The sequence below is a fragment of the Vidua chalybeata genome, chromosome 19, assembly GCF_026979565.1.
Source record: "Vidua chalybeata isolate OUT-0048 chromosome 19, bVidCha1 merged haplotype, whole genome shotgun sequence".
NCBI classification, from domain to species: Eukaryota; Metazoa; Chordata; class Aves; order Passeriformes; family Viduidae; genus Vidua; species Vidua chalybeata.
The window spans coordinates 9,639,800-9,664,090 of NC_071548.1; the positions used below are offsets into that span (position 1 = coordinate 9,639,800).

Below are 24,291 nucleotides of genomic sequence, written 5' to 3' on the forward strand. Positions count from 1 at the left end.
AGCCCATCTCGTTCCATTAGACCAGGTAGCTCCAAGCCCCGTCCAGCGGGCCTCGAGCACTTCCCGGGATGGAACACGTCAAACGCAGCGGAGCCCGCTCAGACCGAAGGACCGGAGCGATGCTCGGCGGGCGCGCACCGGGGGCCCGGGGCCAGGCTCTCCCCGGCGGGGCGGCGGCACGTCGGGGGTCGGGAGGCTCGTCCCTGCCTGCATCCCTCCCTGCCTGCTTCCCTCCGCCCGTGGCCGGTGCCTGCGCGGCCGGGGCGGTGCGCGGGGGCGCGGCCGGCGGCGGAGCCCGGCCCCGCGGCGGCGGCAGCGGCTCCCCCCGCCCGGCCCGCCCGCCGCGCCCCCGCCCCCCGCCCCGTGACTCGGAGCCTCCCGCGGGCGCGGCGGCTGCCGGGCGGTGTCGTGCGGCCCCCCGCGCCCGTGCGGGGACTATGAAGCACCATGGTGTGGTGTGACCGTGGCGTCCAGATGCTGCTGACCACGGTGGGCGCCTTCGCCGCCTTCAGCCTCATGGCCATCGCCATCGGCACCGACTACTGGCTCTACTCCAGCGCCCACATCTGCAACGGCACCAACATCACGACGGACGAGGCGCAGGGGCCGCCGCGGCGGGCGCGGGGCGATCTCACGCACTCGGGGCTCTGGAGGATCTGCTGCCTCGAAGGTACCGGGGCCGCGCCGGGGAGGGGGGAAGCGACTTCCCCCGGGGGGACCCGGCTGCGCTCCCGGAGCCGCCGGGCAGCGCCCGGGCAGAGCCCGGCAGGAGCTGGAGCCGGGGCCGCCGGGCTGAGCCCCGCCGGAGCCGGGGCCGGAGCCGGAGCCGCGCCGCTGCCTCGGACACGGCCGAGGAGGAGGATGGCGTTACCGTGGCAACCGGCATCTCCGACATTGCCATGGGAACCGGCGGCGGGATGCGGAGCGCTGCCCAGGGGAGCGCTGCCCAGGGGAGCGACCTCGCTCCGCGACCATCGCCGGGGCTTCGGGGCTTTGGGGGGCTCCTGGCGGGGTCGGGGCTTTGGGTGCTTTGGGGCGCACCTGAGCCCTGCGGGCTTCGGGCTGGGTCTCCCCTGTCCCCCCTCCCCCCGGGACTTCGGCTTTAGGAGCTTTGGAGCTCAACCACAGCTCTCGGGCAGGACAGCGGGAACTCCAGTTCCTCCCAGTCTGCCCTCAGACAGAGACACCGGGAGCTCGCGTGGAGGGGGTGTTGCCACCGCTCAGGTGCTTCAGTGTGGACTCGGGGTTCCTCGATACAGCCCGAGGGCCAGGCTGAAGGATGGGAACAATAAAAAGATGGGTGTTGTAGCGGCTGAGCTGGGCAGCAGGACCCCGCTCCCCGCAGAGGCCGAACATGTGGCTCCCGCTCTGAAAATGGAGTTGTGGGGAAGGCGCGGCGGTAACTGCGGGGACAAAGAAGCACATGGGTGTTGCGAGCATTTGGCAGAGCAGGTCGCAAAGCCCAGATGGGAAGGCACATCTGTCAGCCGAGAGCGCCGGGCTCCGGCCGCGGGAATGGGGCACATCCCTGGGAAAGGAGGGACATGCGCTGGCAGCGGGGGCTGTGGCCACGGTGGCTCTGAAGCCTCTCACCTGCTGGTCCATTCTCTCTGAGAACGGCCAGCAGAGCCTCCGTGGTGCCGGAGGAGAGCGTGGGGGAAAGGGAGGGCGGAGGAGCGCCGGTGACTTGTGCCGAGCCGCTTTGTGGCTCGGGGGATGGGGGCACCGGAGCCCTGCTCCCCACAGGGATGCGCTGGGCGGGCGGGCTGCTGCGCACCTCATTCCATCAGCACGGCTTAGCTCACGGGAACTTTGCAAACCCGCCTTTGTGCTTTATTCCAACTGACAGACGGCTCAGCCCAGACGAGCCCAGCTCCGGTTCAGAGTCGCAGCTGTGTTCAGATGGTTTTTTTCTGCCCAGAACAGGCTGTGGCATGGTAGAAAACACCTCATTCTCACGTCTGCTCTCATCTTCTCCTCTAGCTAATGATTTAAGGCTACAGTGTAACATGATTTTTCTCTTAAAATACCGGATTTGCTACCTAGTAATAGTAGGCATACATAGAAGAGCTGTAGGAAAAGGAAATATTTTTAGATGCTAAAGAGAGAAAGAATTATTGAAATGTGAAGGTTTATGGGTAATAGCAATGCTTGGCTTTATGACTCTTAAAGGAAATCTAACACTCAGCATGGGCTTTTATGGCACCTGGAAAATGAGGGCTTGCATCTGAGAGCTCCTGAGTTTGCTTGAGAGGTGCTGAACATCCTCCACTTGAACTGAATCTTGTGATCTTCACTGAGCTTGTTCTAAGTGTCTTCAGCCTCCGTTTTTCATGGAAAATAAGTTCGTTTGTATCTTGCAGGAGTTGCTGAGCTTGTTCAGCTAGGCTGGACCTGTCACCTCTGGGAAAAATCCCTGAGTTTCCCAATGTCAGGATTTCTCTGTGGTCTCCCAGTAACACCATTCATAGAAGCGAAGTGCAGCTTTGACTGAAACTGGTGGGATTTCTGCCTTGATTTCACCTGGGCTTAAGTCAGAACTTTATTTAGGAGGACAGCAGTCAGGGGAGCCGTAGGGAACGGGCAGTGCTGAGGCAGCTCCCAGCACCACGGCCGAGCTCCAGCCTGGCTGCAGCACTGGGCAGCGCCGGTGCCCTCCTGGCACTCACCAGGGGATTTTGAACAGTTGCACCCAGGAGCTGTGTGCCAATGAAGCTCAAACCCCCATCAGTTCAGGGGATAAAAAGCCTTTTCATGGGACGTATCAATCCGACAGCAAGGGAGCTGTTCTGCTCAAAATTCAAATGCTCATAATCAAATTATAAAGTTACAATTTTTAAAGTTGTCAAATATGTGCTAAGAATGCCCAATTTGAGAAAGCTGTCATCTGTTCACAGAGCTGAGGAGCAAAGACTACATTCTCTCCTCCTTTTTCAGTATGTTCTGTTTTGTAAGATAAAATCTATAGATACAGTAAATTATTCATGTTTTAAACCATGCCATGGGACTTGGATTTCAACATGGAACCATTCCTTTGTTTTATAAAATAATAAAACCATTTCTAGAAGCTGATTTAAAACAACACTCCCTTGACCATTTCAGAGCCTCGCTCATTTGAAGTGGCTGAGACTTTTAGTAATCTAAAGGTAATATTGCAATTCTGAGGAGATACATAGCAGGGAAATAGCTTCAGTTATGGATTTTTACATGTGTTTAAATGGTCTGGCTTCAAACCTATTTTTAGAAATCTTCTGGTGTTTTGGAGAAATAATTGTTAAAACCTCTTTAATTTATTTTAATAGTCTTTATTGCCATTTCACTCTTATGTCAAAAAGACAAATCTGAAACACAAATGTGCAGAAGCTGAAAATGCCTTTAACAGCCTCTGAAATTGCTTTTGACATACATAAAGCATTTTGCTGAGCAAATTTCAGGTCAATTGAAATTTCCCAGTAAAATGTTTCTCAGCTCTATCAATTAAACTGTATGCTGGATTATGAGCAATCACTTCTTCTGTAGCCCCGGTTCCAAGATTTCAAACAAAATTGCTGAAACAGGATGTAAAAGGGTAACCTGATAATTCAATTATCAGGTGCTCCTCGATGTTTTCCTGTTTTTCTTTGAAACAATATTTTACAACAAATTGGCATCGTAATTGGAGTGATGCAGCTTAGGGATCAAGCACATTATCTTTGTTTGGAGCTGCAGGGATGAAATCATGTTTCAGTTCTAGTAGTTGATACTACTATGGAGCTTAGTCACTCAAGAGGCAGCATTAATGATCCATCACTCAAACTCTTGCCTGTCTAATCCCAATTTTGTTCTTTTAGTGTGTTTGTCAAAGGTGGAGGTAGGAGGTTCATTGAGCAGATTTTAAATAATTGTGCCGTTTCTGTGTGGATTTTTAAAAGTTTTATCCAAGGTAATTGCCTTCAGTGGGAAAGTGAAATAATTCCTGGTGTGGATGTGAGGAACAGAAGTGGCCGAGCCTCTGAGGGTGGCCCAGGGCTCCCTGGCAAAGCTGGGGTTTGGTTTTCTGGGCCCAAGATAACCACAATAGCTGCAGCCTCGGCAGCTGAAGTTAAAATGCCACTGGAGTAGGGAGTTTCTGACAGATCCCATGCAGCCAATCAACCTGAGACCTGCACCCCAACCCACAGATTCACAAGAGCAAACCAGCCCCATTTTGGGTCCTGCTCTTCTGTCCCATGTCCACACTTGAGCTGTGGTGGCTGTCACAAGCTCTGGGTCCCTGGGTGCAGAGCAGGGTTTTGCAAACCCCGCAGATGCTGTGTCCTGTGAGTAACCATTCTGTGGTCAACCTAAGCCCAGAAAGGGATGAAACCACTCTGATTTCCCAGCAGCCCCTATGGGAAATGTGCAGCACAGCTTGCATGGTCTCTCTCACGAGGAGGATCTGATTAAAATATTTGCCTAGGAAAAAACAATGTTAAAAACACCACTTTATCCACTGAAACTGCTTATCTTGGTGAACAATCGTGCCGAAGTTAATAGGACAGCTCACAATAGAGCGCTCTGCAGGCTCTGTGACATCAAGATAGGAAATCAAGTAATGTACTTGTAATTTAAATTTATTCAAAGAGTATTTTATTAAACACTTCAGCACATGAATCTCTTTGAACCCATTGTGTCTACTGCTTTTAGTATTCCCTGTTTGCCATTTACTTTTCAAGTGGTGCAATTGGCTATTTAACTCACGTGGGCCCACGTGTCCTTCCTGGCTGCATGGCTGGAACATTTATAATGGGGAGGAAGGATCGAGTAAAATCATTTATGGATTTAAAAACTTGCACAAACACACATTTGCACAATTATTTGCAAGTCTTCCAGCTTGGATGAATGCACACAAACACGGGAACTGCGGCACCCGCATGCGCCGCTTCCATGGATACCCCTGAAAACAAAATGAAAATGCTTATACCAATGTTTGAGGCAAGCAAATAAAGGCAGGCTGCTGTCCATCAATACTGCAAATTCATGGCTCATCTGAAAAGAATGAATATTCCTTAGTATTCTCCAAGCACAGCTATGAAGCTCCAGCACCACCACTGTTTGTAATAAACTGAATATAATGCAGACTTTTTCTTCCAGTGCTGTGGCCTAAGTGTTATTTGGTGTAGAGCAAATGTTAAATCCCTCTAAGATCAGACATGACCTGCCTTGGAGGTTGTGTCCACAGGCACATTAAGAGGTGGTTGCTCTTCTCAGTCTGTGCAGGCACATGAGCCTGTGCTCACACTGTGAAAGAAAAGTGGTTGCAAATGAAGAATACCCAAATGGGTGTCTCTGCTCTGAAAAACTTATTTTGTGATGCTGTAGTCTGTTTCTAGGACAATATATACCTATTATTGCACTCCTGAAGTGTGAACTTTCACCCATTAATCTTTCAACACAAACATAAACCCACCAGAGAAGGACTCTGCTGAGCTGCAGACCATGTTTGTAACTCTTTCATTCCATACATCCTGCTCATGCCATCTCCGTTGCCTTGGTACAACACATGCTCTTGATAAGGTCCATGTGCTTTACTCACTGTTTTCAACAGCAATTCTTAGCACTCCAATGTCAGCTTTGCAACCCTGGCTGAAGCAGAGCAGATTTGCTGGCAACTGATGGACGGATTTTTTTTAACACCAGTTTTAGGTCTTTTTTTTTTTTTTTTTTTCAGGAGCATTCAATTTGTTAGAGTTTCTGAATTTGGAGCTGCCTTTATGGACACAGAGTTCAATCCCTTTGAAATATTGTCCATTGTATAAAATACTTAAAAATACTGAGAAATTTGGTGCTGGAGGATCTGCCAGCAGAGGATGGGTTAAGGTATTATCTATTCTTAAATGAAAAAAAAAAAAAAAAAGAGCATGTGTCTCCTCAATGCACTTCTTTGAACGTTTATACAGAGGCTCTCAAATGATCTTATTGATGTCAGAAAACATCCGTTCTTCCCTGCCCTATGAAACAAGGATCTGAAGCTAATTGACTGAATATATGTCACTTTAATGAATTAATTTGCTTTCTTGAACTCGATCTACTCTATAGCCAGTAGGGAGCTATCAGGCTACACGAAGGTTTTGGTTTTTCCTCCGTGGCTCTCAGCATGTCAGATATCCCAGTGCAAAACTTAGATCCCAAAGACTCTGTGTGCATTAGTGATGCTCCCCCAAGGCTGCAGACCAATGAAAGCACATTTGTAATCCAGCTGTAAAGCTCTTTTCTACTGTGCAGGATGCAATGTGGAGGATATTAATCTCACCTGGGTTTCAGGATTGTTCTGGGGGGGTTTCAGAAATGTTTTGTGAGGAGTCAAGGAGGCACTGGATTGTACAAACAGGATCCTCGTGGCTGTGTTGTGCTGCAGTTACTGTTTTATTCTGTATATAGTTACACTGCATGTTCTGAGGACTTGACAGATGGCATTTGTGGTAGGATCTGTCAGAGCCATAGTAACTCATTTTGGGGTTTGTGGGGACCTTTGCAATGATGTAATGCAGTCTTTGGGCTTTGTCCAGCAGCTGTTACCTTTATGGGCTTTTAGTGCTCTTTTTAGATACTGCCCGGGCTTGCCCTTCCTTCTGGCAGCTCTACTGACCCTCACCAGTGTAAACTGGTAAAACAAGTCAATACAGCAAGGTATTTCTTTTGCTCCTGTGACATTTCAACACAGTGATTATTCCTCCAGTACACCCTGTCCCATTTGCTGGGTCACACAGTGTCACCTCTGCTCAGGTCGTGCTGTCCCACCTGAAGCTTCAGTCAGTCTTGCTAGGTACAAAACATCTTGTAAAAAACTCAGGGGAAGGGGAGTGTACCTGATGTCTCCATCCTGTAGTCTTGTGTATTTTTGCAGAAACAGAGCAAAAAAAGAACAAATATTAAGAAGAGAAGCAAGTGCTTTCATCTCATCTCTAATTCCTTTGAGGAGGTAGGAGTACTTAGGTACTGAGTGTAATCTGAAGTCTGTTATTAACACCTCTCAGCTCCCAGATATTTAGCTGGTGTCTCTGTGGTTTATGTGCTAAAGAGCAGCAATTTCTGTAGAATTTCTGTATCCCCAAACTGAAAATTGAGAGGAAGGAGGAGGAGGAGGAGGAGGAGGAGGAGGATGGGCTTGTGACTCTGGGCTTTGGTAGGTTTCCTGCTTTATCTGGGGCCAGTTGCTTTCTCTTCCTGCCCCTGACTAGGAGGGATAACTGTGCTTCCTTTCCACCCACTTCCCTCTCATTCTAATAATAAAATGGAAACGAAGATGTGGAGAAACTGGGACACGGCGAGAGGGCTGCCCAGCTCGGGGAAGATGCAGGAACAGGGCTTTAACTGGGTTTGATGCGTTCTGCTTGCAACTTATGTTTTATACATGCAATATTTGGTGTTTAAGCATGTCTTCCTTGAGGGACAGGATTAAGTCTGATTCTCCACCTACGTAAAGTTAACTGCTTTCTAGGAAGGCAGTGGAATTATGCCAATATGAAGCCAATATAAGAGAAGGGATCGCAGATTTGTCCCTTCAATTGGACCTTTTCCTGCTGGTCCTTCTTTTCTGAGCCAAAACTCATCTCAGGAAATAAATCAAACTATCAAACTGAAAAACTGGTCCTGCTTCCAAACATTACTTGGTGCTTATCTTCATTTTAGATTTCTGTTTACTGGTATTTATTATGTCTCAGACTTATGGTTCAGCATCCAAATTCTTCCCAACAGATGGCAAGGCAGGATGCACAGGAGTAGTAAAATAAACAGGATAAATGCACAACTGCCCATATGTCTGAGAGGCTGGTACACATTTATGACTTCAGAACAAAAGGGTGTTTGCAGCAGACAGCACCAGTACTGGGCAGGACTTCTTGGTTTTTTCTGCCTTGTTCTGAAGCCTCTCACTTTTTCAGTGGCTTTTGATCAGTTAAATTGCAATATATTTTGTCCTCCCTCTTCTACTCCCAGATAGCTCTTTCCTTTAGTTATTTGTCTTCACTCACATAGCTCGTTTTATCTTCAACATTTTAACACGGAAGGTGGCTCAGTCCTGGGCTTCAGCTGGTTTTTTTTTTTTTCAGTGTGGGGTTTTTCTTTTTTGCAGGGCACATGGAAGTGCTGTGGACAACAGCAACATTTGAAGTTTCCTCTATATTAAGATTTATCATAATATTAATGACAAGTAGCCTCTCTACTATCTCAAAATAGCAAGCCTCCAGGCAAGCTGCCTGCAGGATGGATAGCCCAGCCTAGACAGACTTAGCTAGATTTCCCTTCAGATCTGGGGGCATTTTTGCCAGTTGTTGCATGCTGGGAGTCAAATGCAGTGGAAGCGTTGGAGCAGTTCTTGATTTAGCCTGGCAGATAGTCCAGCCCCTCTTTCTCCTCCTTCCTGTGGCATCCTGTCATCTCAACATCTTTGTTCTCTTCCTCTTTTTTCCTCACCTTGCTAAAATGTTATAACCTTCCTTCTGCTAAAGAGATACCTTTGAAATTAGCTCTTCAATGACAGGGCATGAGTCCTTCTCTAGAAAATAAGTAGATACCACCCTAGGTAGAAAATTAAGATTTTTTAAATTTATCTTCTTAACTCTTGACCATCTCTGTGCCATCCTGCCAATGAAAAATGTGTAATCACTTATTTGTCCAAAGGTATAGTCTGGGTTCTCTTTTTCTCTACCTGTTTTACTTGTTTCCCAGGCTTTATCCAGGCTCCTGCCTACTTAACAAATAGCCCTGTAAATTCTCCTTCAATAGAATTGAGTCATTTCTTGTCAAATGTTGTCCATGAAGGAATGATAGATTATTAACACACAGTCATGGTATGAAGAGATGGGTGAAGGGAGATCACGTTATGGAATTACAGTATTTCCTGTACCAATTGCCAAGCCCTGATACAAATTAACCTCTTTTATTGTTCTTTTTCAAGCATTCCGCCTTTTAATTGCTGTTTTGGAATTGTGCCACTTAGTTGTGCCCTTTGAATGTTTCTCACTTAGCCAGTCCTGTTAGCTTGATAATGCCAAATGTTTCTGAGATATTCAGCAGCACTGAGCATCCCCTGCTCGAGTGGGAGAGGGACCCAGCTCAGGCAGGAATTAGCACCCTTGTTTAGCTGCCAGGGTTTTTTTCAGATTAAGTTAATAACCATTTTTAAGTCACTGCCAATTCTCTACCGGGGTTTCAGATCAGTTGTCTCCAATTTATACTTTTTAAATGATGCAGTTTTGTGTGGAATATGGATGACTGGATGTCTTCTCCTGTCCAAATATATAGCATTCAATAACACTGGGGTTGTTATTGTCTTCCTTGCATCCCAGAGGCACAGTTTATCTCTTGGTGCTGCAAGGCATTAAAAAGGAACCATGGCATGTCGCAATTATGACTTGAAATAGGATCCTGCCAGAGGAACATTGCCTAAATGTAATCAAATCTAAACTGTAACTTATAGCAAACACCCATCAGAGCTGTGCACACCTATCTCACAGCTCGCTGCCTATCAGTGATAGCTGACAGCAAGGCACTGGATGACTTTGCTGGAAGAATTGTCATGCTGTTGGGGTTTTTTAGAGCTCAGCCCCCAGCATTCAACTGCCTGCAAGCAAATGAAATAATGAACTCTCAATGCTGGAAGACCGTGTGACTATTTAGGCTGAGCTTTCAAAGGTACCCAGATATGAAAGTTTGTGATACTCCTCCGTGCATGACTCACTAATGGCAGTAGTGGGCTTTAATCATCTTTGTCCAGTGGATATTCTAAATTCAAGTAAGCCATAGCAATGCTCCTTTACATAATGTGTATATTTTAATGCAAAATTCGCTAGACTTGGTTTCTTTGTGTGTTGGATTGGTTTTAGCCAGATGATGAAACAGCAAGTTGCATTGTCACATCACATTTTCATCCACGGGGACTGTGAACAGGGTTGAATCCCTCAAATTCACTGAACAGAGGCCTGTTACTGGAGCCACTGAAGCCAATAGCCCAAAATGGATAGTTAAACTCCAGATATGGCTCTGCTGAGTGTGGGAAGGTGATTTGCAGGCAGCTGTGAACTACCAAAACTTCAGGAATTTGATTTCCATTGCAGAGGGAGAGGCCCAGGCTCTGCTTCCTCCCAGATTTAACATCCCCTGTTCCCATTCTGCCACCTGATGTACACCTGGCTGAAGGCAGGTTATTCTGTACAGCTGGAGCTCAGGACTATTTCAACTGAGTTTTATTAGGGGAACTATTGGAAAATGTCAGTATCAGGCAGAGCTCTCCTAAACATGATAAAATACCAAGTAATAAATCTGGGAGCTCAGTAACAATTTGGAAATGTTTCTTACAACCAAGCTGCTAACCCAAACCAGTTGGGTCCTTACCCTCATCCTTCTGCCAGCCAGCAGGGGCTCAGTTATTTGCCATGACAGCGAATTGGGGGTTACCAGAGTGCTCTTTGCAGCAGACTGACCCCTTCCAGATGGAGCAGTAGGACACAGACAGCCCCAGTGCAAAAACCCCTCTGCACACACTGAACCCAAGCCAATGAACGTAGCAAGGAGCTGACTTTCTTGGCTCATGCTTGGAGCTGCTTGGATGTTCCCACCTTGTGTTTGGATCAGAGCTGCTCCACATCCCCCCAGCTCTGCCCACTGTGAAAATACATTTTTGTCTGTGGACAAAAGATGCTCCAAGACAGTGAGCAGACTTTCCAAAGGGTGAGGCTTCCGACCTCTATCCAAGCTTACATCGCACTGAGAGTCAGCCAAATTTCATTTTTTTTAAGTTACTTGGGTGTTTCAAAAGATATTTCTCCGTGACTATGCCAATACCTGCTCACTGTGAGGTTAAACATCCTGTGGTTTGCTCCAGAGGATGGGAAGCTTTTCTCCTTTGCTCTGCACGTTTTGCTGTGCTCTTGTCCTTGCCTTCAGCACTGACAAATGCAGATGGTTCCGAGGTGCTTTGGGATCCTTAAAGATGCAAGACCTGAAATAAACCATGTCGCATTTAGGAATGATGTTCACAGCACCACTTCTAATTACAGCCGTTCGAACAATTCATTTGCAGTGTCCCTCTATGGTTGTGTTTATTAAAACAGAATCCTCTTTATAGTTTGGCAGCAAATTAAGAGGGGAAAAACGCAGCTATCCTGTTCTATCCATGCCTTTGAAAGATGTTTACCTTCATAATTTGCTTTCTAGGGATATTTCCCGTGTTCTCACTTGTGCTCCTGGCCTGAGTTCTTAATGACTTACTTGGTGTCTCTTGGTAGCCATTTCCCAGTGACCTTTTTGCTCATTTTATTTTAATTTCTGTGTATAAATGGCAGTGTTCTAGCTGGAGACATTCTTTGGGCACAGCACAAAAACCCCATAGGGAAGGAAAAAACAGGCCAGAAATGTTCCACCTGAATTTTAAGCATTAACCCTGGGCTTTGGCCACACAAAGAGCCAGCACGCTCAGCTCACACGCCAGAGCTGGACCCTGGTCCAGGATCAGAGCCAGACCTGGGCAGCAGGACCTCACCATCAGCATCTCCAGGCACTGGATGCAGCTACTCCCACAGGTTATCCCATTTTCTGGCATGACTGCTGTGCCCTGGGAGGGCTGAGCAAGTGCTTGCAGCTGGCCAGAATATGGGTACACAGTTCCTAATGCTGATTTTATAGCATTAATGTGCACCTGTTTTGGTGGCCAACTGGCACCATGCTCAGCCTAAAATGTCTGTGTAAGCTCTGTATTAAAAGAGGCATAAGAATTAGCGTGTATCAAACATGTCATTAGACACGTGCCTGGTACACATAATGCAGGATAATGAACATGATCACAAGAATAAATTAATAACTGAAAATATTTTTTATACGTGTGCACACTTAAAACAGGGTAGGAACTAAGTGACACTTGTGTCACCAGTTTATAATTAAAATGCAGTGCTTGAATGGAAATGTAAGCTTCAATTAGCCAGCACGACCCTGCTTCCGGCTTTACTTCCCACTGAAAAGCAACGATAACAAGCTCACATTTATTATCAGAGTTTTTCCTGGAGCTGTGCACTGAAACATGCTCACATCTGAGCCCTTTCACTGAAGACATTTTTTCGCTTCAGCAGTTTGGCATGCCGTACAAAGGCTCTCTGATTTTTAGTGATGTTCACCTCCTCTTACATAAAAATGTTTTCTGTGCATATTATTTGGTTTTAGTTAAAGTCCAGGTGCACGGGTTACTGAAGAACCAAAGGGATGGCTCATCACAGAGCACAATGGGTAATTATTGCTGGGCTTCACTGTATTGCACAGGCAAATCCTTTCTTGGAGCTCAGCATTGTGCCTGTGAGAAAGAAAATACCTACGATCCAGCCCAAAGCCCTACAAGGGTAAGAACAGATCCTGTGGGAGATGCTTTGCCCATTTCATTTTTAACTCTCTCGAGGGACAGAGCTTCACAGTTTTGTTTAGAGACACTATTTTGCATTTTAATTTCACCAGTGGGAAGTTAATACATATATAAATTATGAGGTCTCATGTGTTCCCATTTCATCCCAAGAGGATGTTAGGCTTTTTGTAAAATGGCTAAATAATTCTCTGGGCTCTGCCCCCCGTTAAAACCAAGATTTATCTTGATTTATGATCCAAATTTTGCTGCTGCTTTGCCTGAGGATTGAGCTTAATTTCTGTAAGAGAGGGCAGAGTCCTTTGGTGTGCAGGCAGGAGGAAAACCCATTTGGATCCTGCCCAGCCCCACACTTTGGGTACCTGGCTCAGCACTCCATGTGAGGGACAGAGCCACCCATGGGAGAGCCAGACCCTTGAGGTGCCTTTTGAGAGATCCTGACATCTTCCCAATCCCCCCCAAAATAGGAACCTTTTAGTCTAGGACTTATTCAGCCCTGTGTCCATGCAGGAGGTACCTTTTGGGCGTTTTGACACCCTTCAAATTGGTCCACGTGCAGACAAGGCTGCAGGAATCTGGGCCCCAAATAACAAGGACAGGGAAGGGCCACCTCAGCCAGTGCTTAGGAGAGCTGGTGAAAAGCACACAAACCCCAACAGCCCCAAAATGTCAAGACTGAGCAGTTGAGCCTCAGAAAGTGTATTTAAGGAATATGTCCTCTCTGACAGAGATGGACCAAATGTCCACACAAATATCTTTTGCAATGCCCCCTCCAATATTTTAAGCAATTTCTACAGGCAGAATTCTTGTGATGTAGGAGTGGATGTCAAGCCAGGATATCTCAACTCAGAATAGATATGTGCTCTTAGCTTTGGGTCAGGCAGTGACGTGTGGTGGAGTTAGAGCCTCCAGGAACTCTTCAAGTTGTAAAAACCTACAAAGCTCCTGGTTTTTCACTGGTGCTGTTCACATGGGACAGAGTGACCTCTCCAGAAAGCCCTTCCAACAGCAGCCGCAGTCTCTCTCAATAGCATTTAATAACTACCCATGGAGAAAATTACACTCTATTTAAAAGGCCAGAAAAATCATCTTCAGTTTAACTCTGCTGACTTTAGTAGAATTACACCAGAAAAGAGTTCTGTCTGATTTCCTTTCCCATACTAATGCTCAGTAGCTGGGCATAAAAAGCCTTTCCAAGGCAGATTAAACAAGTCCAAATGGTGAAATATTCTTTTAATTTTCTTTCGCACACGTTATTTTAGGTGTAGCTTGGAACTCTGCCCTTACGAGAAGCATCCCTTTAAATATTTATACAGCATCAATATGTAGCCACCTTCATACGTTTTTAATGATATGTTCCTTTCTAAATTAACCATTAAGTAACCCTGTCCTATGGTGTTCTGTATTTTGCACTGCATTTACCCTACCCATGGATTTCAATCCTTTTATTTCTCTGTGGAACAATGAAGATGTCAAGGCAGTGAAGACTCCAGGGGCACCGTGGAAATGAAATTCTTGGAGCACCACTGCTGTTGCCATGTGGACACACACTCAATAGCAACTCTGTGCTGCCCTGCAAGCCAAGGGGATGCAGCCCCAGCCCCACTGCTGGGCCCTGTCAGTTCAGTGCCAGTACAATGGCAGCTCATCGCTCCTGGAAATGTAACTTCCAGGATCAGGGGAAAAAAATATTGAAGCAAACCCAAGCAAAGGAGGGACAGGAAGAGATACTGCCATTTTGAGGTTCTCCTTGAGAACCAGTAGGTTTCTGGATCTTCCAGAGGTTTTTCTCTTTTTTTTTTTTTTTCTTCTTAATTGCTTTATCAAGATGCTACAACATACCAAGGTGAACAGGACCAATGCCATCAACTGAGTCAAAGATCTTTTTCTCATGATCTCTTTGCTCAGCCCTGATTCAGCCTGAAAACCCACAGATGAGTAAAAGTGTTGGTACAAGCCATGGGTTTTTATAACTCTGAGATTTTTGAGTCCTGTTTAATTACACCACATATTTACCATAGCAAAGCAGTTTCTGCAAAAGCTGCTCATGGCTTGTTTCCCCTCCCTCCCAAGGGAACCACAGGAGATGGCTGCACCATGAGATTACTGCTGCAGAACCAAACCCTTAGCAAAGCCTCAGCAGACAGACAGAAGGACAGCACACCTCTCCCAGCTTTGGAACAGAGATTATTCCCTTGACCTAAAAAAAGGGGACATCAGAATTTATCCCATGCCCTGTTATATTGGAAAATATTCCCACATGCTGCTTCACAAAGAAGAGTTCCACCCTGTAGAGCTGGAATCTCCTCCTCTGAAGGGGCCTTGCCCTGTACTTGTTTTACAAGTAAGAGCTTCAGTTAAGTCAGCAGAGATTTTGTCTGAGGATGATGGGCTCAAGGAAATATTGAAATGCAAGTTCCCCGAGTCGCAGGGCATTGAAGGCAGAGATTGAGTCACCAGCAGCGCCCTTCCAGCGCCGGAGCGGCTCCGCGGAGCGCGACTCGGTCCCAGGCAGGATGTCACCTCTGCAGACAGGGCACTCTGTGAAAGGCACAGGGGTGTTTTACTGTCTTCCCTCCAGTGAAGCAAATCTGGTAGGGTTTGGCTGCAGCAGTGACTTGGTTTCTGGGTTTTTAAATGTACTGGTAAAGGGGCGTTGTTTGCTCCAAACAAAAGCTGCCTGGGCTTGGCATTCCTGACAGGTGCCTGAGGAAAAGAAGCCAGGCAGCAGCTGAAATCCAGCAAACTGCTCCCTTCCACCATGGGAAAGGCAAGGTATGGCCAAACTGAACTTGTGCTGTTATTGGAGGCTTTTCTTTGGGTTGCAGAGGCAGTTTTTTTGTGTGTGTTTGCTGCAAATATGTTTAAATTCTCTCTGTTTTAGAGGCAAGTAGTCAATGCATCTGAAGTGCATACTTGACATATGTTTCTTTTCACATGCTGTCCTCCATTCATTTCATGCAGCAGATGCTCAGTTTACTACTTTAAATGTATTCTTATTTACTAGAAATTATTTTAGAAAATAGCTGTTTGGAACTAAACATTTCCAGCCCTTCTTTTGGGTGCAGGATGCTCCTTTTTGCAGCTGTCCTGGGTGGCTGCATGCAGATGTTGACAGGTTAATTTGCATTTGAAGAGCTGGGTGCAGTGAGCTAAGCAAGGGTTTTTCTTCCCTGCCTCTGAAGGCAGTCACTTCACACTTCTTGCCAAATGTAGCCCCGATGCTGCTCTTCTTAATTAACTAGAGCAACATCCAAGCTGAGTTTGGCCCATTGTTAGCCAGCCATTTATTACAGGGTTGAATTAAAACCCTTGGCCGTGTAGAAGAAAGGCTTTTATTCTGAAAATTGATTGTACAAAAGTGAAACACAAGGACAGCCCTAATTCACAGCAAGGTGCTAGGTACAAGCTGGTTTATCTGATTTCCTCTATCCTGTCTCCAGAAGCTCCAAGTCCAACCTGGTTTTCCTGCCTGCTGCACACTGCTGAGGTCAGAAATGGTTTAGTAAAAAAGGAATCCTGATGTTAAGAAGAATGTGCAGCTCACAGTGCTCAATCCCCCTTCCCAGAGAGTATTCTTCTTCTTGTGGGTTTCTTTTTTCCCTTTAAAATAAGTTCATATCAAGGCTGTGAGCACAAAGACCCAGATTTAGACTTCAGTCCCTTCCATTGCTATAGGAAAAGGCAGAAGTCCTGATCCACAGCCCTGCTGTCAGCCTCTAGCAGCTGTTGCTGCTGGTCTTTCATGTGCCTGCTCCATCCACATCGGCTCAAAGCAGAGACCAAAAGCTTCCATGCTGCAGCAGGGAGAAGAGCTGGCATTCAAAGAGCTGTAGCCCTGTCACCACCAAGGCCCCCTTTGCTTCCTCTTTGGTTTCTTTTCTTCCCTTTAGATGTTACAGAACTGCCAAGGAAAGCTACATCCTGTGGGTATTAGAGAGCACTGAGCTGAACCTACAGCGACATGGGAAGACGTAATTAATGTTTCTCTGGCGTTTTTTTCACTTCTTTTCACCACACTTCTGTGCTCCCCTGCCTCCTCCCTGCCATGATCTGCCGTGGGCAGATGCTGGTGTCGCTTCTCCCCCCCAAAATCTGGATTTCAGCTCAGCTTGCTGTGCATCCCCCTGGCCGAGGATGCCATGGGGACAAAGTCACCCATCTGAGGGACAAAGTTACCCTTCTGAATTTATCAGTTTTGATGTTTATTTGCAGGGATTAAATGAACACTCATAACACGTTGGATTCAGCCTGCATTCCTGGCAAAATTCTTCCTGGTCACAGTCAAATGCAAACTAATTCATCACCCCAACTGTGCATGAGGGAGGTACTGGCACAGGGCACTGTCTCAAAGGGAAGTGTTTGCTCCAGTCCATCATTTGCATCACACATGAAGCTTTTCTTGGAGATATCTTTGGGTTTTCTACGTAAGAACTTCAGGGGAGGGGATGGGAATGGGGAATGTTGCTGTTAGACAGGCATGATTCAGGTACCCATGGCGACATGAGATCACTCTGCATTGTACCAGCACAAGGAGATTACCTTATACAAGAATAACTAAGAATAGAATTTTTGACCTTCAATATTTCCTTATCTGTAAACATTAGATCTGCAGAGCAGTGCAGCCCTGCTTGTCAACAAGGAGAAATAAAAGAAAAATAAAACTAATTTAAAACCCCATAGTGGCAGTGAAATAAATCCATACATTTATCATTTCAGAGGTTGCCATCACTCCTTCTTCCTTTCCTGCAAGGTTTAAATGATTACATTTTGTGTGTGTGTGTGTTATGTTTACTCTCCTAAGGCTAGAACACACTTTACAGAAGCTCATATGGATAAAAAAGCATTTTCCTTTTGCACTGTTGCTTACAGTTAACACACACAAACCTGCACCTTGAGCTTTCCAAAACCTTGGTTCATACCATCAAATAAATTAATGACACATGCACAAATTTATTGTTAAGCCCTTAAAAGTTGAATGTTTATTACTTGAACTTTCCTTTTAAGAAATATCATGGATCTTGGCAATTGGTGCAAGACTTTATCTAGTCCAGTAAAAGGGGCAGATTCTTCACAACACTTGCACCTGCCCCGGCTCCTGCCAGCATTAACGTGGAGGTATTTGAATGAAAAAAAGATCCTTAAAGTGAAGAAATGCAGGATGAGGTTCTAAGCTTACCATAACAGCTGGAAAGAAAGTTGTAAAATGAAATTCTGCATCTGCCTCTGTAGATGTCTCAGGTTTTAAGTTTCGGAGGCAGAGGGTAATTTTTAAGCAGAATCTTAACTTGCACATACATGAATTATTTCTAGTGATTGGCTCAAAAATAGCGATTTGAGCCTGTGCAATGTGTTCACACAGGGCTGGGGCGTGGCCAGGCAGCCTGGCCAGGCCTGGGCACACAGAACTTTCTGCACACACCTGGATCATGCGCCCCGCCTTGCATCCCTGCACTGTGGGCTGGGGACACGCTCTGAGTGTCCCTTGTCCCTTCCTGGGCACGGGTCATCAGGGAACAGCCAGAGGTTGGGGTCCAGACATCTTGCTGAGCTCTGAGCCGTCGTTTGGAGTCACTGGAGGCCAAAGGCAAAGTGCTGTCCCCCAGGAGCAGGGGCTCATCAGGCTGTGTGACTCAGAGGTGCAGCTGTCACAGCCTCCGTGGCTCCTCCTGTGATGGGAACAGCTCAGACACCCTGCTGGGATTGGCCTTCAAATCACCATCCAAGCCATGGTGCTCAGGCTCCTCCTTTGCTTCATGGGGAGAAAGGACTTTGCACTTCTCTGAGAAGAAAAAGGAGGCTGTGGTGTGGGAAAAGCAACTCCCAGGTTCTCACTCATGAGAACACTGTTAGAAAAAAAAAAAAATCCAATAAAAACCACATTAAAGCACAAGGGGATGGCACTATCCCTGCTGGAGCCCCCCAGAAGTCCATGAAGGGACCCCTGGTGTATCCAGCATTTGCAGGTTAGCAGGACATGTTGGGTAGGACTGTAGGGAGCTGCTGCAGGAAAGCACAGATGTCTCTCCTGCTCCAGAGCCTGCAGGACTAGGTCTGCAGAGGAGTTTAGGTGATGCTGTGCCTAAAAAGTCAAAGCTCAGCCTATAAACCCCAGCACCCTGGACAACAAATGACACTGAAGAGCAGAGTCAGGAGCTGGACCCTCATGGTGAGCAGGCTGACATCAGACCTTCCCTTTCCAGCCCACAGGGTTGTTTGGGGCTGTGCTCATCCCCAGGGATGGACATCCCATCTCAGAGCCCTCTGGCTGGAGGCAGCAGTGCAGGAGTGCCCAGCCCATCCCTGCCCTGGCAGCACCACCAGAGTTCACTGATGCAGCAGATCCTCAGTCCCCAGCAGGTATCTGCTGGCCTTAACCCGGTGATTCCAGTCTGTAGAGCAGAAGTAATCCACAGTCACTGGGCAAACTTTGTCCAGAGCTTATCTGGGAGAGAAAGCCCTGCTGCATCCTGCTGGGTGCAGGAGAGCTGCTGGAGCTGGGTGATGTTTCGACATGACTGAGTATTTTTAGAGCCATCCTATAGTGCAGGATTTTTAACTTCCATTTCACAGCCCCTGAAGCCTGGCAAACTTTCATTAACATTTGATGCCTTGAAGTCATGCAAGGTCTGGGGGGAAAGGGAGGGGAAGGAGGGAAAAGGAATATACCTTTTTGGAGTAAAGTTGCTGGGAAGCTTAGAAAAAGCCTCAAGTCCCTCCTTTTTGTACCAGGTGGTTTTAAAGGACCCCAACCACTCAGAAAACAAAGCTGGAATTCCAAGCCATGGCTGGGTGGAAGAGTCTTAATTAACATGTGAAACACCTGGAGTCCCTCAGGCCCCTGGGGAGCTGAACCCCACCACCCTGCAAGGATCATGCCTCTCTTCTTTGCCCATTATTAGGCAACTTTGCTCATACAGGGCCCATCAATCCCCAAATTATTTTTAAGCCATCAGACATCCATCCTCAAGCAGAGAACATAAACCATGGAGAAGTCAAAGGATTTGCTCCCACTTCCCTCACTGCCATTTCTGCTCAGCACAAAGTAAGGCTTTTTTGCCCAAAGTTATAACCAATGAAAACAGTGCTTCCCTGGCTACAAGGCAGACTTTCAACTGGAAAATAAGTTAACAGAAACTCTATTTTTCCCCCCTCTAAATATACACACATACACACACACACAGAGCGTCTCTTCGCGCACACAACTGAGATTTTTCATAGGCTGAGGGAGTAGGAAGAAGAGACGTATTTTTGTCTCCTTGGCAAAAATATATTGGCAGCATATCACTGAGTTGTAAAGATTGAGTAAGTACCAGAGCACGGCCCCGTCGAGCGGGTTTTGGAAAGCTGCCCCTTGGCTGCCTCTGCCCGGCTGCCAGGGCCTGGCAGGGACACTGCCCTGGGACACTCAGCCTGAGGGACCCCAAACAGCCCACCCAGGCTCCTGAGGAGGAAGAGGAGGTTGCACTCCATGGAAATGAGGAGCTGTCAGCTCTGCACCACGCCAGATGAGGTGTCTGAAGGGGAGAGGAGCTGTAAATCTCCCCCTGGGCATGGCAGCGTTCCTGGGCACTCAGAGTTGTTGCATGGCTCCTGATGTGGATCTGGCAGGAGGTGTCACCGCAGGGGTGACAGACTGGTCCTCCCCTGCTTTCTAAACTCAGTGGGAAATCAGGTCCCCAGGGTGCTGTTATCCAAGGGCAGGGAGAAACACAAAGGGCTGAGGGAGTCAGTGGCACAACAGACACCACAGCCAGGCACGGGGCACCCGTCCTTTGCCCAGTCTTCCCAGCAAAAGGAAAATGTTTTGGTTTTCTCCTCCCAGCTCTAAATATTCCTGGCTTCTTCCATGCCATCCCAGGACAGCAGAAGGCAGGGAGCAATTCTGGTTACAATGGCAGATGTGCCTGATGATGGTAAGGGCTGGGAGTCTCACATACATTATTTAAAGCAAATTCTGGGATTCTAAATTGGATTGCTCAAAGCTCCCATCACCACTGCCCTTCCCCAGTGCAGGTAGAGACATTTCATAGTAGAACACAATCCTGAAATACTGAAAGTAAACTCAGAAATCTCGACCATAAAATATTTATGAGTCTGTGCTTTGGTGCATTGTAATTTTGCATGATATGTTTTGCTTTTCAAGACTGACTAGATTAAGGCTCTTCTGATTCATTAAACACATTTTCCCAAATGCTGTTTCTACAAATATTGTTGGGTCATTGTGTTTAGTTGCATTTATTAGCTGGTGTAACAAGGAACGTACGTCTCCCATAAACCTGAGAGGAACCCGCTTGAATGTGTTGCTCTGAATCTCAGCAGAGAAGAAAACAGTTCTCATGAATAATTAAAGCTTAAAGAGGTCATGCTGGTTTTGCAGCCTCATTTTTATTTGTCACTGCTTAGTTTGCATTAGGAAATAGGAAGTTTCAGGTGCAGGAGCCAAATGGAATCTCTTCTCCATGTGTTCATTTAAACAGATCTATTTGGTAGCTGTCTCCATTTTTATGTATTAGGTCATTTGTTAGCTGCAATCATTTCAATCAGTCCTGGGAATTAGAAAGTTTAAGGCTTTTAATTTTCATCAGGCAGTGGCTGTGCATCCCTTTGCCTTCTGGCAGGAAGGAGAACTGGCTCCTCAGCTGGGCAGGGCTGGGGTGCAGGCAGACATGGGGTGCAGGCAGGGTGGGGATTCAGGAACACCGGGATTCAGGCAGGGCTGGGATGCAGGCAGGACTGGGATTCAGAAACACTGGGATTCAGGCAGGGCTGGGATTCAGAAACACTGGGATGCAGGCAGGACTGGGATTCAGAAACACTGGGATTCAGGCAGGGCTGGGATTCAGAAACACTGGGATGCAGGCAGGACTGGGATTCAGGCAGGGCTGGGATGCAGGCAGGGCTGGGATGCAGGCAGGGCTGGGATGCAGGCAGGGATCTCAGGGAGGACCTGGGTCACCCTCTGCTCCCCATTTCCACAGGCCCCTCCAATCAGCCAAGCCCCTGCTCTCCTCCCAAGCCCCTCACTCACCTCCAGCCACCCCCTGCCTGCCCTTCCCATCTCCTCAGCTTTCTCTCCCTCCCACTTTCTCCCAAGCTTCTTTTCCTCCTCCTCTGTGAACCACCTCCCATTCCTCCATGTTCTGCCCCAAAGTGCTCCTTTGCTCTTTTTCTGCTCCTTTGCTCTTTTTTTTCACATTACTCTCAGCCTTTCTCCACGAGTTGCAGCACCTTTTGGGTTGCACACACTGCTGGGAATCAGGAATAACCAAGGCAGTAGTAACTCTAATTCAAGTTAAAATCCTACATGCTGCCTTTATATTCCCTTCCAGGATTTAACAATGGTGAAATATTCTTGTTCCTTTCATTTTCTCCCACTGGAAGCTGCTCAGTCTCTCCAGCAGCTCTGCTATTTGTTCCCAAGGTTAGATATCAGCCCTGGGTATTCAGCTCGACAGTGTGCACAGCACTAATCTCTCTTGGTGGAGTGTCTTTCACACTGGTACATCATGTAGATGATTACTGAGACCTTTGCCTTGCATTTCCCAAATCCAGCCATCAGCAGGGTTTGGCAGTTCCACCCTTTCTCCCAACCTTTAGATTCCCTGTTGTCATCTGCCTTGTTTCTGTCCCGCATCACTGACTGTGCATGATCAATCTCTAGAGGCTTCGCTTCTATGTTTAACTCAACAAGCTGGCAGAGAGACCTGGAAGACTCATTTGTGTGCTCCAAAACGAATGGAGATCCAGCTCAAGGTCACTGCATTCCAAAGACAGACACATTACAAGCATTCCTTTCAACTAAGATGATTTATGGACTGTTATTTCCCTATTGCTTCTTCAATATCCAACTATTTTTCTGAGTGCCATCATCTTACAATGAATCTGCATGGATTGAAGAGATGTGGAATCATTACAAGATTCCAGGAATGTCCAAATATCCTGCATATTCCTAATCAATTCGCTAGCAAGGTCTTATATCACTACTTTCCAGTGTAAACTTCATGCCTTTTCATTAAAAAAACCCAACTTTGCAATGTATGAATGAGCCAAAAGAAAGTTTGTAAAGAAAGTTCAGCTCTAGATGTCAGGTTACAGACATTCCCTGCTATTGGAGCTGACAATAACTCATTTAATGCAGAGAGGTAATTATTTAGTGCCTTGCAAGCTTCTGCTACACCAAGAGATCTCACCATCAAAAATCAGAACAATCAATTATCAATTCTCAGTATTGATTGCATCAATAATATGAACCATCTCCTTATTAATAAAATATCAATAGTATGAAGCATTAATGATATGAATAATTTTCTCTACTGACTAGATCTGGAAGGTTTTTCCATCAGAGAAGAAGACACCAGGTGCACTCTGTGCAAGTTACCCCAAATATCCCCAAGGCTTTCCCAGGGGAATTCTGGAGAGTTGTTTCTTAAATTTTAGACTGCTGTATGCCAGCTGCAAACCTTGCCTGGTGTGAAATGAAAATGTTTCAGAAAATGGGGGAGAAATGGCAGTTTAAGAGAAACTAAAAGTAGAAATTAAGAGCAGGAAGGCAACAGCTGCAGGTTGTGCACATGTGAAAGTTGAAGTGGCAGAAAATAGAGGGGATTAAGCATCACACATTGCACTGGAAGTGTTTCAGGTAGTTCAGGAAGCACCCCAGAGGTGACCATGACAGTGATTCAAATTACAAACTCAGTAGAGACTTTAAAGAGACATCAATGTCCTTTTGCTTGAATTCCACCCCCAGGCAATGCCTAGCCATGGGACAGGATGTGCAGATGTGCTGTGATCCTAAAAGGTGAAGCCACCGAGCCCTGGTTGATCAGATGTTAATGAGGGAGAACTGATGACTTACCAAAGGAAGGGAAACCATATGGGTAGAAACCAAACTACCCCTTAAGGGAAACTTGATTGCAATTGTGCAGATGCAGGAAAAAGGCATGGTTTGACATTGTGAAAATAAACATGAATTGTCATTTTGCAGCATATTCAGAACTTCAGTTGCAGAACTTCACCAGGCAGAACGAGGGCCTGTTCTCAGAACTGCACCCGATACAGTTTGGCACTTCAGCCCTCTCAGTCTGATGGACTGGCAGCAGCCTCCCTGCATGAGTCTTTGTACCACTGAATCTATGTCAGGGTCAAGAATACTGGGGGGAAAGAGCAGCTTTTGGTGCAAATCCTGGCTAGATTCAGGCCAGTGCGGTTCATTTCCCACACTGAGGTGTTGGGGCGGTGATGGTCACTGTGCGGCCATTCACAACTCTGAAAAACAGCTCAGTCTCTGGTATATTGTGCCAAAATCACTGCCAGTTACTAAAGTACATTTTTAAATTAAGGTATTTGGAGCTAGAATGTGAGTAAGAGCTGGAAACTCATCGGAGGATGACTCTCAGCTCAGAGCTCTGATGGATGGAGGCTCTCACCTAAGAAGCCAACACCAGCTCCTCAAGTGTTAGACTAATTTTAGCTAAGGTGGAAAAACCAGCTACAGAACTCTAATGGAGGTTTCTATCCAAGCTCCAAATTCACTTGAAAAGGATGAGGGGGATTATATCAGCCACCCAGAAACAGCCTCAGCAAAGTGGCAGCAGAGCAAAATATGGAAGTGAGTGGTGAGACAAACTTCTGGGCTGCCGGGATAAAGGACTGAGGCAGGAGACGCAGGACGAGACGAGGTGCGAAGGCAGAGCACAGCGAGTGTGGGCCGGGGTGGTGGAGAGAAAAGCAGACACAGAGAAGTGAGTTAACAACCCCACGACAAACCAGAAATGTTGACAGTTTCTTGGGACTGAGCCAGGCATGAGAACGCTCACCGTGGCAGGGCTGACTCGTGTCTGACTTGAAAATGTTCCTCAAACAGCATCACCAGTGTTGCCCCAAAACAACCACGGCATACCCAGGCTGAGGGATTGCCCCTATTT

General features: G+C 46.7%; 1 protein-coding gene and 1 long non-coding RNA gene across 2 annotated transcripts in view; one reads left to right on the top strand and one right to left on the bottom strand.

Moving 5' to 3' along the window:
- The first annotated feature begins 437 nt into the window (after positions 1-437).
- Positions 438-24,291, top strand: part of CACNG4 (calcium voltage-gated channel auxiliary subunit gamma 4) — a 43,446-nt gene continuing 19,592 nt past the window's right edge. The window contains exon 1 of the mRNA XM_053960279.1: positions 438-670. Within this exon, the coding sequence (XP_053816254.1) occupies positions 448-670 (223 nt within the window). The 5' untranslated portion in view covers positions 438-447. The remainder of the gene's footprint in view (positions 671-24,291) is intronic.
- LOC128797575 (uncharacterized) overlaps positions 4,675-24,291 on the bottom strand; it is a 32,262-nt gene continuing 12,645 nt past the window's right edge. The window contains exons 2-3 of the long non-coding RNA XR_008434181.1: positions 10,804-10,960; positions 4,675-4,915 (exon numbers count right to left, since the gene is read on the bottom strand). This is a non-coding gene — a long non-coding RNA (uncharacterized LOC128797575). The remainder of the gene's footprint in view (positions 4,916-10,803; positions 10,961-24,291) is intronic.